This window comes from Etheostoma spectabile, chromosome 18 (genome assembly GCF_008692095.1).
Source record: "Etheostoma spectabile isolate EspeVRDwgs_2016 chromosome 18, UIUC_Espe_1.0, whole genome shotgun sequence".
Lineage (NCBI taxonomy): Eukaryota > Metazoa > Chordata > Actinopteri > Perciformes > Percidae > Etheostoma > Etheostoma spectabile.
Window position 1 is genome coordinate 24,994,854 of NC_045750.1, and position 15,431 is coordinate 25,010,284.

Sequence of the window (15,431 nt, forward strand, 5' to 3'; positions counted from 1 at the left end):
TGTGTGTGTGTGTGTGTGTGTGTTCGTAGGTAAAGGACATCACAGCACAGCACACTAAAGAGTGGTCAGAGCTGATCAGTAGTCACAGCAGCGAGGAGCAGGAGATGAAGGACAGCCACGTCACACAGCAGTGCGAACACCTCAAGAAGCTCCTGACCACTGTCCAGGAGCAGCAGACCATGCAGCTCAAACTCATCCATGAGCGGTAAGACCAGATCCAGAGGGGCAGCAACCCTCTGGATTGCTAAACTGAAGCCTTAGTAGCATAACTGCCCGCTTGCAGTGTTACTGTCGCTGTAAATACCGGTTGTGACCAGGTTTTCTTACAGTAAATTTGGCTTTTTGTTCCACAATTTTAGGCAGAGCAAAGAGATGCGTGCCAACCAGGCCAAAATGTCCATGGAAAACAGTAAAGCCATCAGCCAGGACAAGTCCATAAAAAACAAGGCAGAGAGAGAGAGGTGGGTCACACATATTACCATGTGATCATTCAGCAGAAGGTTGACTTGGCTGTTGAATTGTTATGTTGGGATTGCGTTGTTGCACTTGTAATGCCATGGTCCTGCTCTTTGTGCTATTCAGGAGAGTGCGAGAGTTAAACAGCAGCAACACCAAGAAGTTCCTGGATGAGAGGAAGAGGGTAGGTTGTTATCTACTATATATCTATATCTAGATATATCTCTATCTATCTATCTCTATATCTATAGATATCTATCTAGATCTATCTATATAGATCTATATCTATTATAATATAGAATAATCTAGAATAGATCTATCTATCTATATAGATATAAAAAATTAATAATGAAAGATTCATTTAAATGTGACTGAAAGAGAATTATATTTATAATATCAATTATTTCTGAGACAATTAAATATACAGCAACATTTGGAAATGTTAAGATAAAAGCTCTAAATACCATACAAATATATGGATGTCTAGCAGTTTAATTTAATTTTAGAGTATACATTCCTACTTTTGAAAGAAAAGATTGGTCTAGAACTGTTACAGAAAGTATATAATCTTTACATTTTATATTGATATTAAGCACACAAACATGGTTTGATTTCTCAACGACAGGGGTTCACATATTTTAAGCGTCATCACATTGATGCAAATTCTTAAACTTTTTTGTTTTGTGACACACCGTCCTGTAGTCTCATCCCATGTAACTGGAAATCAGTAGTGCAAATACAACCTAGAGGATAAATACAGCAGATTTTCTAGATCAAATAGAAGATGTATCTAAAGCAACTTCGTTGGTTGATGTTTTTTTTTTGTGGTCTTCATTTGTTTTACCCAATGGAGAAAAAAAACCTCAAACGCCTGAATCAAGATCAACATGCCCTGGATTTATTTCAGTAACCCGGTTTCACCAAACCTAACCACCGCCATAAACCACTAGTTTAATTAATCAACCCAGGGTTTCCCACTCCAGCAACGTGCATGTTCACATAAAAGAAGCGGCGTTTGCACAGCATGACAAATCACAAACATCTACCATAAGAAGAGCAAACTATAATTCTACATAAATATGAAGAACACAGACAAAACGCAATACAGTCGCTGCTTACTCAGACAGGAAGGAAAGCTCGCAAAAAAAAGCAAACGCTGTAAATGTGTAAATCACAACGTTTATCAATATCACTTCTCCATCAGTCAGGCACAAGATCTGACCATAACTATACTTGTCCTTTAGTCTATTATTTCAGTTGCAGCCTGGGCAGTGGGAAGCAATTGATTGATTGGTCAGTAGGCGGTGCTTTTATACCAGCTGATCTCTGATCTCCAACATAACCTGCTCCCGAACATGGTAATGTGTTTATTACCAGCTTAAAATTACCACGGTAATTTAACCCTGTAACAAATGATCCACCGTCGTGATACACAAAACCCTGGGTTGAACCTGAAGTAACCTCGTTAACACCGAATCTTGCTGCATAGTACAGGCCTCTGGCCTTAATGCTCACATCACGTAAAAATGGTTTTCAAGATAAATGGCTTGGTAAAAGTTACTACTTATTTATAGTAATACACAGTAACTAAATAGTAATGTAGTAATGTTGTCCCTGGTGTGTCTGCAGTTGGCCATGAAGCATCAGAAGGAGATGGAGCAGCTACAGAAAAACCAGAGAGAACAGTTGGAGAAACTGGATAAGTTCAATGAGCAGGTATGACAAATAACAGAAACTGAACCTTACAGGTCAAATTTGACTGCCAATAAACTGTAGATTTTAAAAGAAATTACTAATAATAACCAGCATGTCTGCCATCATCCAACTTGCCATCGGCTGACTACTGTTGTCCATTTCAACTGCTAAAAACCCCAATCACAGCATTTATTAGACCCACTTCCTGCAAAAACCAGAACATCTCTCAGTTTATGGTCCTTTGTGCTCCACTGGCTATTTAAGTGTAAATGAAGCTCAAAACTAGGTGTGTGTGCAATTTCTCCCATCTGTGTTGTAAACTGTAATTAGTATTGCAGAAAGTGTTCCACATAACTGGCATACAAATTGACTCAAGAGACTCCAGAAAAACTGTCTTGGTCCAAAGAATTAAACAGTCTGTAATAAAGAATCAGAGTCTCAAGGATTCTTCATACGGTTCCACAGCTTTATATTAAAGTGTTTATTACACCAATTGACTGGACTGTCTCTCTGCCCTACATGTATTAAGTGTACACTACAAAAAGTAAAAACTCACTCTGCAGGAGGTCTCATATCTCCATTTGTCCATTTTATTTTGCCACTTGTCACACTCCATTACCTGTTCATGTCTTACATGTATGCACAGTCATTTGTTTTTAAAATAATTTGCTTCTTCCGGCACAGCTTTTGAAATCACACCATGCAAACAAAAAGGTTCAAGGTAGGCATCTCCATCTCACTAAACTACCTCTGATACCATCCTTCTGTCAGTGCATCTCTAAGTGATCATGTTTTTTTTTCTCTCTCTCTCTCACCTGTTATGTTACACATTTCATCATAGCCTCAGTTCTTCTGCTGAGTCTGTATTTTCTTGCCATTTAGCTGACTACTGTAATGAGCACCACCGAGTAAAGCCAGGAAATTGTATATGACAGGTCGTCCTTTTAGAGATTGAAAGATGTGATTTATTTTTCTTTGTATTGTGAAATGCTTTTCCCACATTTGTAGTCTGCAGCTCTCTTGGTGTCAGCAGTGCCAACGAGCAGCTTGAGTCATTTATCACCATGACTCACAAGCTATTACTAAGCAAAAACAGCCAGCTCCCAACCAGCACCACTGTGCTTTTACTTCAGCTCGTAATCATTTGCTTTCATAGTATGTGTCAGTATCCCACTGCAGACATTTTGTGAGAACCATTATACGTCACTCCTAGGCGTGTGGTTTATATTACCTGCAAAAGTATGCAAAGAAATGCACCCAGATGGGATTATTGGCTCTTACTGAAGATATGATGAGCCATATAACATCCAGAACTTCATAACAGAAGATCAGACTTGCACCTGTCAAAACTGGTGCCAAAAGGTATGTGTGTGTGTCTGTCTAACTGTTTATGTCTCCTCGAAGGCCAAAGACATGCAGCAGATGGTGAAGTTGGAGGAGGAGATGGACCGCAGACCTGCCACAGTGGTGTGAGCAACTGAGACTGAGACACACACACACACACACCTCTCCACCTACGAGACATTATTCCTGCCTACAGCATTGTCTCTGTACTTTTCCGTCTTGTTCACACAAACACAGAGTAGCCCTCCCCCACCACTCAGTTTCTACACCCTTACCCCCCCCACTAACTTTATACCACTGAGCTATTAGTGCTCATCACTGTTTGACAGGGTGTTTAACCACTTATCGAGAGAGGAAATGCGGAGGCAAAGTAACAAAATATCAGATGTATCCTCTCCTACGCTGTATGTAGATCCAAATTTTCTAGTACCGTCAATGTTCTCTGCATACTACAGGCAACACAAGCTGCAGCTATTGGTGGACACACACACACACACACACACACACACACACACACACACACACACACACACACACACACACACACACACACACACACACACACACAGGGGGAAAGCCGTTCCCTTTTTGACTTTTTTTTGTCCTTCCTCCTTTCTTAAAAAATTGATACCCAATTAACCGCTACAAAAACAGCGTGGAAGAGGGGAAAAGACTATGTATAAGATTTAATGTAATTTCAGCACAAATGAATAAACTTTGTGAAATACACTGTACGCTACACACCAGTCCTGTCCTAAGCACTTTGTTTGTGATAGGCCATCATACCAATGTGGAAAATGTAGCAGTGCACTATGGTAGTTTTTTTTTTTTTGTATTTCAGTAAGAATGTATTTAAAAAGAAATCACTGTATGAAGGAGTAACAAACCCCTCTATGTAACCTATACCTACAATACAAGTCGTGTGACGTCACAAAGATGTGTTACTGACTTTTTTGTTGTGCAACAATGTCACAGCCAATTATATAAGGCTTATTATCTTGCTGAGTCAGAAGACTATAAAGGGATCACGATGGATATTCACTTTAATTATGGCCGATTTCCCAGCCAGATTTTTATTTTAAATTACTAGGAAATGCCAAAGTGATTGTCTAACTGCGGTGCTCAACTTTTACTAGAAAATAACATGATAGTCATTTTTTACAATTGGTCTCAATCATCATACCATCTTAATTTTGGCTTTAAAATCATGTATACAGTAGAATGCAAATAAACGAACACTGGAATCTCTAAAAAGTTAACAAAAGAAGGAAAATCAATCAGGACATTGACCAAAAGAAATATCTGTAAAAACACAATAGTAACGAAAATGTTGCTTTTTTTTAGCCTTTTAAGATTAACGTTAACGTGATAAAGTTGTTGGACCACTTCAAACCAAGGCAATGACATGAGTAGTTACAACCCCGATAAAGATGATACAATAAAGGGGACATCTACCAGTAAGTTAAAGGTTAAGATGAATTAAATGGGTTTTCTTTAAGGAGTTTTGCACTTTAAACTTGAAATTGCGCCGAATCTGTAGAACAAATAAAATAAATATGTAATAAAATGAATCCGTTCTTGGCAGCCCATTAATTCTGCAGTAATACATTGTGGTAATTGACAGAAATCAAAGCCACCCTGTCTAGCCACTATCCCACTCATTACAGCAATGTTGAAGTGAAGTGCTCCCTTAATAGCTTCCTGACTAAGCGTTAGCAACTTCAGCTTGTAATCCTAATTGTTTCCCTGCTCGCCTTTGGTCAGGGAATATCAGACTGAATAATTGTGACACATTTGTAACGAGTCTGTGAAATGGCTGCCACACACTTTCCACACCAGGGATGTCAGACGAGGCCTGTATGCCTGTGGGCCCCATACAGGTTCCCTCTTACTTTCTGTGGGACTACAGATGGCTCGAGGAAGCACTATTGTCTGCAGCCCTGGTGACACTGCTGGACAAAAAGCCACCGCAGAGAATAAAACGTGTCGTGAAGTACTATTAGGATCCTGTGGGTATGGTAGTATTTGTGCACATATGATCATGTCAGGCATTCGCATTGCATGGCATACCACTCACACAGATTGACCAAAAGTCATAATGATCATGTGAAAACACAACATGGGGCTAAAAGCACCTCAAGGTATTTTGGCCATAATTAGGGGATTTTATTTGTGTATACTTCTGCTGTAACGCACCTAGGGTAGACGGGATGTTCTTGTATATACTGGAATGGATGTAGTTTAATTTACTTTGACCAATTGTGTTCCGTCATACAAGGGCTCAGGGGATAGAGTGGGTCTGTTGGATGTTGGGGAAAGACATGTATCCACCACCGGGTTTTCTTCTTTGTTCTGTTTGTCTCTGTTTTCCAGTCTGCCCTTACTGCACCACACAACACAGCATAAAGCTCTCACCACATATCTAGTGCAGAGAGAAAATGAGTAAAAAGTGCTTTTAAATTTTATTCCATCGCTTTCAAATGTGCCACTCAGTGTCTGTTAGGATGGTAACATTATTTTATGAATGATACAATGCCAAATTAAGGGGTTATTTATATGAAGATATATATAAATAAATGAATATATATATTATATATATTAGATATAATGTGTAGTTTAAGATTATTATGTTTGTTAGAGGCTTTTTTGCACTAGTTGAATGTTTGTTGTGTGATTACATGTAGCCTTTGGCTTTCTAGTTTGTCAAAAAAGCAGATTATTTTTGCAGAGTAATTTACCGATTTGATTTCCTCAGTCTCCACTGTATCACCTTTGTTTTCTATTTGAACTGTAGCTTGTCAACAAACCATTCTGTGTGTTTTTGTATTTATAATTGTATTGTTGAACTTAAAGCAATGAAAATACTGTTGTTATCCAGCTCCTTTAATACTGTTTTATAGTATGTGTACCAATAAATCCAGGTGTAAAATGGGACATAACCATGTGACTCATTTGTGTTTCTTCAAAGGACAATTGTGGGTCTTTCTTAATACTTTTTTCAGAACAAAATCCTGATTGAATTGTCCGTTTATTTATTTATTTTTTTTTTTGGGGGGGGGGGCATTACAAAAACATTAAAGAAACTAAAGTGTGCCGTTTGGGATTATTAAAGTGCTTAAAAATCGTAATCTTATCACCACCGATCATATCTATATGAAAATGGATCTCATCATTGAATCATTAAAACGCCATTCTAATGCAAACAAGAGAGACTGTTCATCCACGCCGTGTGTTGCCTTCTGATATCGGATCATTGTATACTGGAAATGGCTCAGGTGGGGTCAGTGTCAGGAGGCCAGATTTATTAACAACGGGAGTGCACAGCCCGCGCTTACGCACACCGTCCGCGCACTTATTTCCCAAACAATGACCACTGCTGTATAATAACATTCAACAAGTGCAAGATGAATCCAGATCCACTCTTGAACACAGGCGGATCCATCACTGAAGCTCTCATTTGTCATTATAAGCAAAGTATTTGCATTAGAAAGACGAGCGAGCGCGGTCGTTATGTTTGCGTTGCCCGGCAACTCCGCGGCTTCCCCTTCACTATATAACAGAGGTGATGGGTTTGTTTTGTCATCACTCGTTTTTGGGAGAGGTTTCCAAACCTGCTCCGTATTATAGAATGGTAAAATTTCCTCAATAAGTTGAGGTCCCTTTTCAGAATCATGCTCAAAGCTCAGGGGAAATCCGATGGGCAAACTGGCACTAAGATCCTCCTGGAGGCGATGGCCAAGGATAAAGTCCACCTGGCCAGGTTCGTTCTGGACGCGCTGGATGGGGAAATCGTGGATTCCAAAACAGAGGATGCACAGACTCCACTCATCTCTTCTGTCCTGCTGCCCGATAGTCAGACTAGGTGTAAGTTTGTAGAGCTTCTGCTGCAGAGAGGGGCCAACGTCAACTGCCAGGACGGCAACGGGCGCACCGCGCTCAGTTACGCGTGTGAGAAAGGCTATCTGGATAATGTGAAGAACCTGGTCCGAAACAACGCAGACCCGGAGATTGTGGACGCCTGGGGCAACACTGCGCTAATGTACGCCGCAGTAGCAGGTCACTCCCCTGTCGTTGAGTTTTTGGTGAGAGCTTTCAAGAGGCTGGGTCTTCAGATAGACAGGCAAAATAAAGTTGGCAACTCTGCTGTTGAAGTGGCAACGTTTCTCGGCCACACAGAGTGCATCGCTGCGCTCAGTAACAACTCCAAGGCCCGTGAGGCTGAGCGGGGCGCTCGGGGAAATGCGCAACCGCGACTTGGTTTGGGACGCGGTGATGTAATTGAAAAGTTTGAGAGGAGAGTTGGACATTTGGGGAATAAACTTGAGGACCTCCAAACGTGTAATCATGCAGAGTGTCTGTTGGTTCGAAATTGCACTTGCCAACCGAGACTTTGGGTAAAGCAGGGTCGGTTGCCATCGATGGACTCGATAGAGGAGTTTGAAAGAGAGAATGACAGTTCCTCTTCACCTCCACAGGAGTTAGTCTTCTCCAAAGTCCTAACCCCTAAACCCCCACCGCGGACCTCCGAACATTCTGCTAACTCTAAGCATCTTAAACCCGGGGATAATTACCTCCCCCCTCTTAAACAGAGATCGATATTCTTTTCACCCCGGCCCAGCAGAAACACTCCCAAACCCAGCGCGCCCTCTGCCCTGGGCATCTTACTGGCTCCCATTCTTTCAAACAAAAGTGAGATGGAACCAGAGAACGAAAAATCTAAACTATTAGACTTTGGTGTGCGCAGATTTCATGAAAGTTACTATCAGAAAAGAAGTAGTCTACCAACCAGTATCCTCCGCCCCACACCCCCGGACCGCACACTGGTGCCCGTGCGTAAATCCAGAACCACGAGAAGGCGCGAAGCGTCACCCTGCAAGCCTGAACCTCTTCTTTTAACAACACCAACTGCCGCTACTTCAACCACGGCTTTCTCGGTGTTGAGCAACACACTCTTACGGCGTTTTACATCCCCGGAGTTTAAAAAGGACGCGGAAGAGTCGGAGAAGAATCTGATGTTGACTTCAGGGCGGATTCCGCGATCAGAAACTTTTCCACAGGGCATGAAACATCCCCAGGTGGGTAGTAAACCCAGCATCGACAGCATCAGCTCGGTCAAGTGCGAGTTTGGCTTTCTGAAATGAAAACCAAAGTGCGTCATGCGTAAAAAGTGTGTGTCCGTATTTATCCAGCACTAACGTTGCTTTAGACCTCTGAAATCATCCGTTACCCTCAATTTCGCAACTTTCTAAATTCACCTCCAAATTGTGTCTCAATGACCTCTAAACTCGAACACATTGCATACAAGTGATGGAGCACCCAACAGCGTCCACGTCCAATAGTCTCGTGGTGACAATATATCCGCCCTGCAAAGGTTTCTGCCATTTTACATCCGGACGCTATCAACTGAAGGATAGAGGGAGTCAAATGAACTAAAATGTTTTTAACTACGACTGAATAACTGAAAAAAACCAACAGTAATTTAAAAGTATCTTGTGTAAACTACGTGCGTAAATGCCAGCACCGGCCAACTGGATACTTCCGCTATAAAGGTAAACGCAATGTGTAACTTCTAGTTTCAGTGTATGTGGTTGCTCCTGCGTTCAGCAGCATTTGCCACTCCCTTTGGAGTGGGTGGGGGTTGCAAAAGTTGAAGGGGTGATAATAAATTACTCAAAAAAAACATTAACTTGTGTTGTGCTTCACTCTTTTATAGGTTTCTGTCTCTTTAACCACGTTGGTGTAGTCTCCTTTTTCTGTTAGATTAGTCTGCCATCTTCAATAACTGATTTTAATAAAATCTCACTATGACCATGTCCTAAGTGAGTGAGTAAGCATGTTATTTGTGGGTAATTAGTATAATATCCAACAAGAGGTTTATTTGTAGAAGTAACACCTCACTCCAACGAATAATACATTTAAAAGAAGATCTTGAATCTCCATGTTAGGTTAAGTGATTTTTGCAGCACTCATTGTCACCAACTCTCAGCTGCAACCTTACAGAAGTGGAGTTTGAGAGGGAGGGAGGGGGTGTTCTCGGCGTTTCCCTCCAGACATACATCATTTCAGCCCAACCTCCAGCTGTTGCCACAGAGATGGAAACTACAGCATTGCGGGAATAACTGAGACTGCATGCCGAGTCCTTCCTTACAAGAGACAAACTCAGGTGAAGGACTTTTTCTTTCAAGAAGGATCTTTATTCCTGTTGTTAATGATGTGTAGAGGGAGCTCAGTCCTGCAGCTGTGACTGGGTTAAAACCCGTCAACCTTGGAGAGGGCGCTCGGTTTGGAGAGCCGGAACTCCTCGGAGCCGGCTGCTTCTGCAGAGCAAACCGGATCTCACGTCCAAACTGGAGTCCGTTTTTGCTGCATTCACGATGATCTCAGCGTGACTACTGGCGCTGAGTAAAGGCATCCCTCCTCTCTCTATTTTCCTTTCTTCCTCTCCCGTCCCTCTCTGTCTTTCTCCCTCTCTTTTCCTTTCGTGGGTTTAGCACAGGCTGCCCAGTCATTTAGTCCCCTTTTTCAGCGCTGGGAAAGCTGATAGCAATGGGTCGGCTCGGTTTCAGCACCACGGAGAGCGCCCGGCTTCTGCTGTTCGGCGTGTTCGGTAAGAGACCGAGAGAAGCTGTGTGTGTGTGTGTGTGTGTGTGTGTGTGTGTGTGTGTGTGTGTGTGTGTGTGTGTGTGTGTGTGTGTGTGTGTGTGTGTGTGTGTGTGTGTGTGTGTGTGTGTGTGTGTGTGTGTGTGTATATATATGTAGGCTATGTGTGTATGTGTATACACCTTCTGCGCGTGTTCAGACATGACGGTGTGTGTGTTCTAGCATATTTAACCTGTTATTTCCTCCTAAAATGAATAGAAAAGTCGTTCAAACATGTTGCAGTTCATCACTTTCTGACGCCGTTCTGACAGCCAGTGGCGTGCTGTTGCTCCCCTGATTCTGCAGATTTCAGTCTCCGGTGTTTTCACCTGGTTTGGACTTTGTCGTGAGGAAACAGACGTAATATGCCACTGATCTAAAGCTGTGAGCTAAACTAAGAGTAGCCCATTACGCCGTTGTGCTGATTCGGATTATGTTTTGCGGGTGCGTGAGTCCCATCTGTTACCCCGTTGACATAAGTGCCCCCACCTCCAACTTTTCGGTATTCTATTGTCAGGGGTGCTGGCGCTGTCCGTGGTGCTGGCGGAGCAGGAAGGGGAGAACTTGTCCGGCCTCTCAGACAACCCAGACAAAGCCATCTTCGCGGTCCGGGAGAACGGCACGACATGCTTGATGGTGGAGTTCGCCGTGAGATTTCTCGTGCCATATGACGTGCTCGCGCTCAATGGGATAGACGTAAGGAATCCCCCGTGCATTTTAATACATGTTTGTTTTTTTAAACGCAATGACTATTACAAGAATGTAAGATGCATACAATTTTGCTTTGTGTTGCATTACACGGTTTATTCGTTGTGCGTAAATCTTGTTGCGGCACAAGAAACATTCGGTTTTACATGCAAAATATTTGGCCAGTTATTTAAATTATGTTTCCGTTCTTATTAATAAGGAAATATATGTTACGTAGAACTGTTATGTAGAACGTCACAGTTGTATTTGGAAACTGCTTTTGTAATATGTAGTGCGTAAAATGCTGACGTTGTTAGACTAATCATCAAGAAAAGGATTTTTTTTTACATAAAACTTCTTTATCAGTAAATAAATTAGAGTTTTATTTGTTTCTTCTTTTAAGAACTTATTGATATAATTCTGCCTGCTTTCTGGATATTTGGTTGTACTATAAGATCGTGCGTAAAAATGGAGAAAAAAACCTCCTTCCAGCATTACAATCCGTGATTTGTCCCTACAGGTCCCGTTTTTTTCACGTTGCTTGCTGTATCTTCTTTGCAGCTGATCACAGAGCAAGCGGCGTTCACTCTGCCCCGGGGTGCAGAAATCGAGGGGAAATGTGGGAGCACGGAGTCAGAGATCCAAATCACCTGGAAGAACAAGGCATACACTCTCCGCATCTACTTCGACACGGTGGGCGACACAGCGTCAAGGGAAACGGCAATAGTGCATAACCTATCTTACCATGCCATTTTAAAAGTCTCTATCACCTCCTGGTGATATCAAGATCTACTGCCACTCTTGGCATTTTGTTTTTGTTAAGCTAACTGACTGACATAGATTTTCCCCTTGAATTAAATGCCATTACTGATCGTATAGTGGACTCATTAAGGGAGATGTTTTAGTCAAAAGGAAATTACTTTACTCATTGTCAGAATACATTATTCTTTTTAACGGTGGACAGGAGCCAAGAAGACTTTCCACACTACAGGAGTGTAGGCTAACCTGCCCTTGCTGTGTGTGTGTGTGTGTGTGTGCGTGTGCATGTGTGTCTGCGTGTGTGTGTTTCTGCGTGTATTACAGGAGTTCCGTGACAAGGGCATTGAGGTGTGGAAGATCAGCAGGATCCAGTTCGTCTATGACACCTCTGAGACCTCGCATTTCACTAACGCGTATAACCGTGAGTCTCCCGCCGAGCGCGTGCACCGTCCCGACTGCTCCCATCGCACCTTGCTCTCATTCAGATGGAACTAGAGGGTTGATTCATGCATGGATTTACGATTTTTTGCCCACGTAGGCTTTATCAAAATTTCACGGAATAATCTCACCACACTTCTTTCATAAATTAAAATGTACAGGTTTTAATAACTTTATTGTCAACTTAAAATATTTTAAAACAAGTGTTTTGTTTTTGATGATTATTCCCTTTTATTTTGCAACTTTTTCGTTTTTTTAATATTCTTTTTTGGGCATTTTTAGGCCTTTATTTATGACAGCTGAAGACATGAGAGGGGGGGGCTAGCTAAATTTATAATTATATATTGAAAATCATCACAAATTATGATATTTGCATGAAGAATGGGCACACACACACACACACACACACACACACACACACACACACACACACACACACACACACACACACACACACACACACACATTTATTCATGACTCATCCTGTCTCCTCAGCTGGGAAGCACACCGCCAACACCCACCACCTCGTGGCCCTGGTGACCCCTTTTGGGCGCTCCTATGCATGTTCAGCGCAGCAGACTTTCACCCTCATCTCAAGCGACCACCAGAAGGGTGTCACCATCTCCATGTACGACACCCAGATCCAGCCCTTCGACATCGCCTCTGACTTCATCTTCAGCGAACGTAAGAACAATCTTAAGAGCAAAAGCTTTTAGAGAAACACTGCCACTACAACCTTTGCTACACATTGCCACTGTGATAACGATACAAAATCCTGGGGGGGGGGGGGTTGGGGTGTTACAACTATACATCTCTCCTCTCTCTGACTCACACACACCCCTCTGGGGGGTTATTGCTGCAGTATGAGGAGTACACAGGGCTGCAGAGAGGGAGACAGGGTAAAAAGAGAGGGAAAAAAAAGTGATAGGAAAGGGACAAAAGGGATACAAAGAGAAGGAGAGAAGGGGTGGGGTTCATTAGGATTTTATGAGTGCAGTCATTTCCTTGCCCTCAATGCAGCTTTTATAGACATACTCAATGTACCTGGCTGTCCTCTGAAACCAATCACCTTGGAAGAATCATGTGCTCTGAGCTGCTGTAAACTAGGCTGTGCTTCACTGCCTCTCCGGGGGTGCATTACTGCTGTCCTCAGGGAGAAAGACCTTCAACTTTAAACCACGTACACACATTGGACAGACAGTTTTGGTTTATGTGTCCCCCCCTTACAGACGGCATGTATGAAAAGATGTGTGGCTGCTAACATGCCTTTAACTAAGCACACAGTAGGAAAAAACAGTGTGTGACAAATTGAACTGAAGGAGAGAAGAAGCATCTGTGTGAAATGTGTCATTTAGCAAAATAAAAGCCTCAGTTGCTTCTGTGCAAACACACACAGATGCTACCTTCCTTTTTCACACACATGCGCATGCACACAACACATAAGGTACACATACCGCTATCGGCCAATACTGCTGCCTGTCTAAACCGGTCAGGGGCCACATGATGAGTTAGTGGTTCAACTCCAATCTACAACAACTGATGATAACCAGACTGTAGGGCAGAGTGGTATTTAATATATTAAAATAAATCTGTTACTAAAATGTAACATTAATGTATTAAATAATACCAAAATATGTAACGATAAAGAATAACTAACAAACAACAGAATTTCACATAACATTTAATTAACCTTGGGGCACCACCCTATTTGAAAAGGGAATATAGATGGCCAAGTAATTAAGTCTCCCAATCTAAAGGCTGCTATGGAGTCCCAGTGACTCTTTACATGTTGTACAACAGTTGTGACAACTCATTCAGTTAGTTACTTAGTATTTTCATCTAAAGTAAAAATACTGTAAATACTGTGCACGGTACATATATCATAAATGTGTAGAGATTTGGCAATACCATTTCCAACATAACATGATCATATCAACACAATCCGATTCCATTGAAAGGCATTTGAAAAGAATATTGAATCATCACCCAGGCTAAATAGACGATACACATAAATTCTGAATAAATCTACACACTATCTTAGGCTTTCTTCCCTTTTGGTCATCTCAGCATGCTCACGGCGTTCCTTCCCCTTTCTGCAGCCTACAAGTGCATCACTGACCAGCGGGAGCGCCTGGAGGAAACCCTCCCCCTCATTCTGGGTTTCATTTTGGCCCTCATAATCGTCATCACACTCACGATCTACCACTTCCACCTGAAGTTGACAGCGAACCAGCCCCAGCTGCCCAGAGATCGCTCCATGTACAAGAACATGTAGCCAGCAGCACGGCGACAGCTACCTCAGCTCTCCCAAAGCTAACCTGATGAAAGACTCGTCTCCTCAATGTCCCGAGCCTAACACCACAGTTGAAAGTACCACGCGATGGACTGAATCCCTGACAGAGAAATGTGTGTAGCCTGTACTGAAGGCCTACTGGAACTTTTGAACAGCTAAAACACAGGTTAATGGGACAGCTTGGGGCCTAGCATGGATGTAGTTACAGGGTAAATCTGCCAAAACCTAATTTACCTGGCTGCTGAATTGAATCTCAATGCCATAAATTCATAGTTGGTATTACACAAATTAGAATTTTAATGAAAATAAAAAATGCTTTTATGAAAATAAGATTGATTTTGTTTAGATTGGTGGTTGTTAGTCATTTGAAAATCACCAACTTGAGGTTACAGTTCACCAATTTTTTTTTTCTCCTTAATGTCGTTTCAGCAAAATCTGATCCAACTTCTCTATGAAAGAAATTTCAGAAATTGCCAGAGCTTCTGCTGTCATTTGCCAACTGATTGTTGTCTTCTCCTCTCTCTCTCTCTCTAAAACTGCTGCTAAATAATTTCAATACCTGTTGTTGGTTCTGTATTTCCTAATCTTGACATTTCTTGTTCAAGAATCCCTTTTATTTATTTTTTTGAATGCAGCCATAGTGTTTTCCAGTGGACCAGTCTTGTAGTGTGTGCAGTTTAGTGCCATTCAGAGTTGCAATGTTTTTGCTTTGACTTCGACAAATATTTTCTATGTATGCAACATATCAAAAAAGGAAGAAAGAAATACATAAAAATCTGACACAACTTCTGTACTAAATACTGAAGAATTTATCAGATGGCCATATGAAAGTGTTTATGAAAAGATAGGTTATTAAATTGAAAAAATTATGTGTATAATATTTTCAGAATCAAAGTCTATGCATAAACCTCTGCTGATGCAATCTTGTGCAGTATTCTTCTGTTCATTGAAATAAATTGCTGGAATCATCTCTACACACCTGTCAAGTTATTTCTATTATCTATCACATTACTACAGAACACTCTCTTCAATCTTATAAATTGAAAAATTCTTCCTATAAATTGTTAAAACAAATCTAAGACTGGTGTTCATACAGTGTCAACTTGGAAAACGGTGACGG

General features: G+C 41.7%; 2 protein-coding genes across 3 annotated transcripts in view; both read left to right on the forward strand.

Annotated features, from left to right (window-relative positions):
• The window catches only part of plcb4b (phospholipase C, beta 4b), an 82,478-nt gene extending 78,481 nt beyond the window's left edge, over positions 1–3,997 (forward strand). The window contains exons 35-41 of the mRNA XM_032542977.1: positions 30–205; positions 360–461; positions 583–640; positions 2,086–2,172; positions 2,836–2,872; positions 3,556–3,653; positions 3,973–3,997. Of these exons, the coding sequence (XP_032398868.1) occupies positions 30–205; positions 360–461; positions 583–640; positions 2,086–2,172; positions 2,836–2,872; positions 3,556–3,632 (537 nt within the window). The 3' untranslated portion in view covers positions 3,633–3,653; positions 3,973–3,997. The remainder of the gene's footprint in view (positions 1–29; positions 206–359; positions 462–582; positions 641–2,085; positions 2,173–2,835; positions 2,873–3,555; positions 3,654–3,972) is intronic.
• Positions 3,998–9,473: 5,476 nt separating this feature from the next.
• Positions 9,474–15,285, forward strand: lamp5 (lysosomal associated membrane protein family member 5). 2 transcript variants are annotated; one of them, XM_032542998.1, is made up of 6 exons: positions 9,474–10,093; positions 10,652–10,830; positions 11,383–11,514; positions 11,905–12,001; positions 12,514–12,702; positions 14,118–15,285. In XM_032542998.1, exons 1-6 carry the CDS (start codon positions 10,042–10,044, stop codon positions 14,291–14,293), a joined length of 825 nt encoding a protein of 274 aa, XP_032398889.1. In that variant the 5' UTR covers positions 9,474–10,041; the 3' UTR covers positions 14,294–15,285. The 2 variants fall into 2 exon arrangements, with proteins under 2 accessions (XP_032398889.1, XP_032398888.1); XM_032542997.1 differs by having other exon boundaries at positions 9,475–10,102.
• The last annotated feature ends 146 nt before the right edge of the window (positions 15,286–15,431 follow it).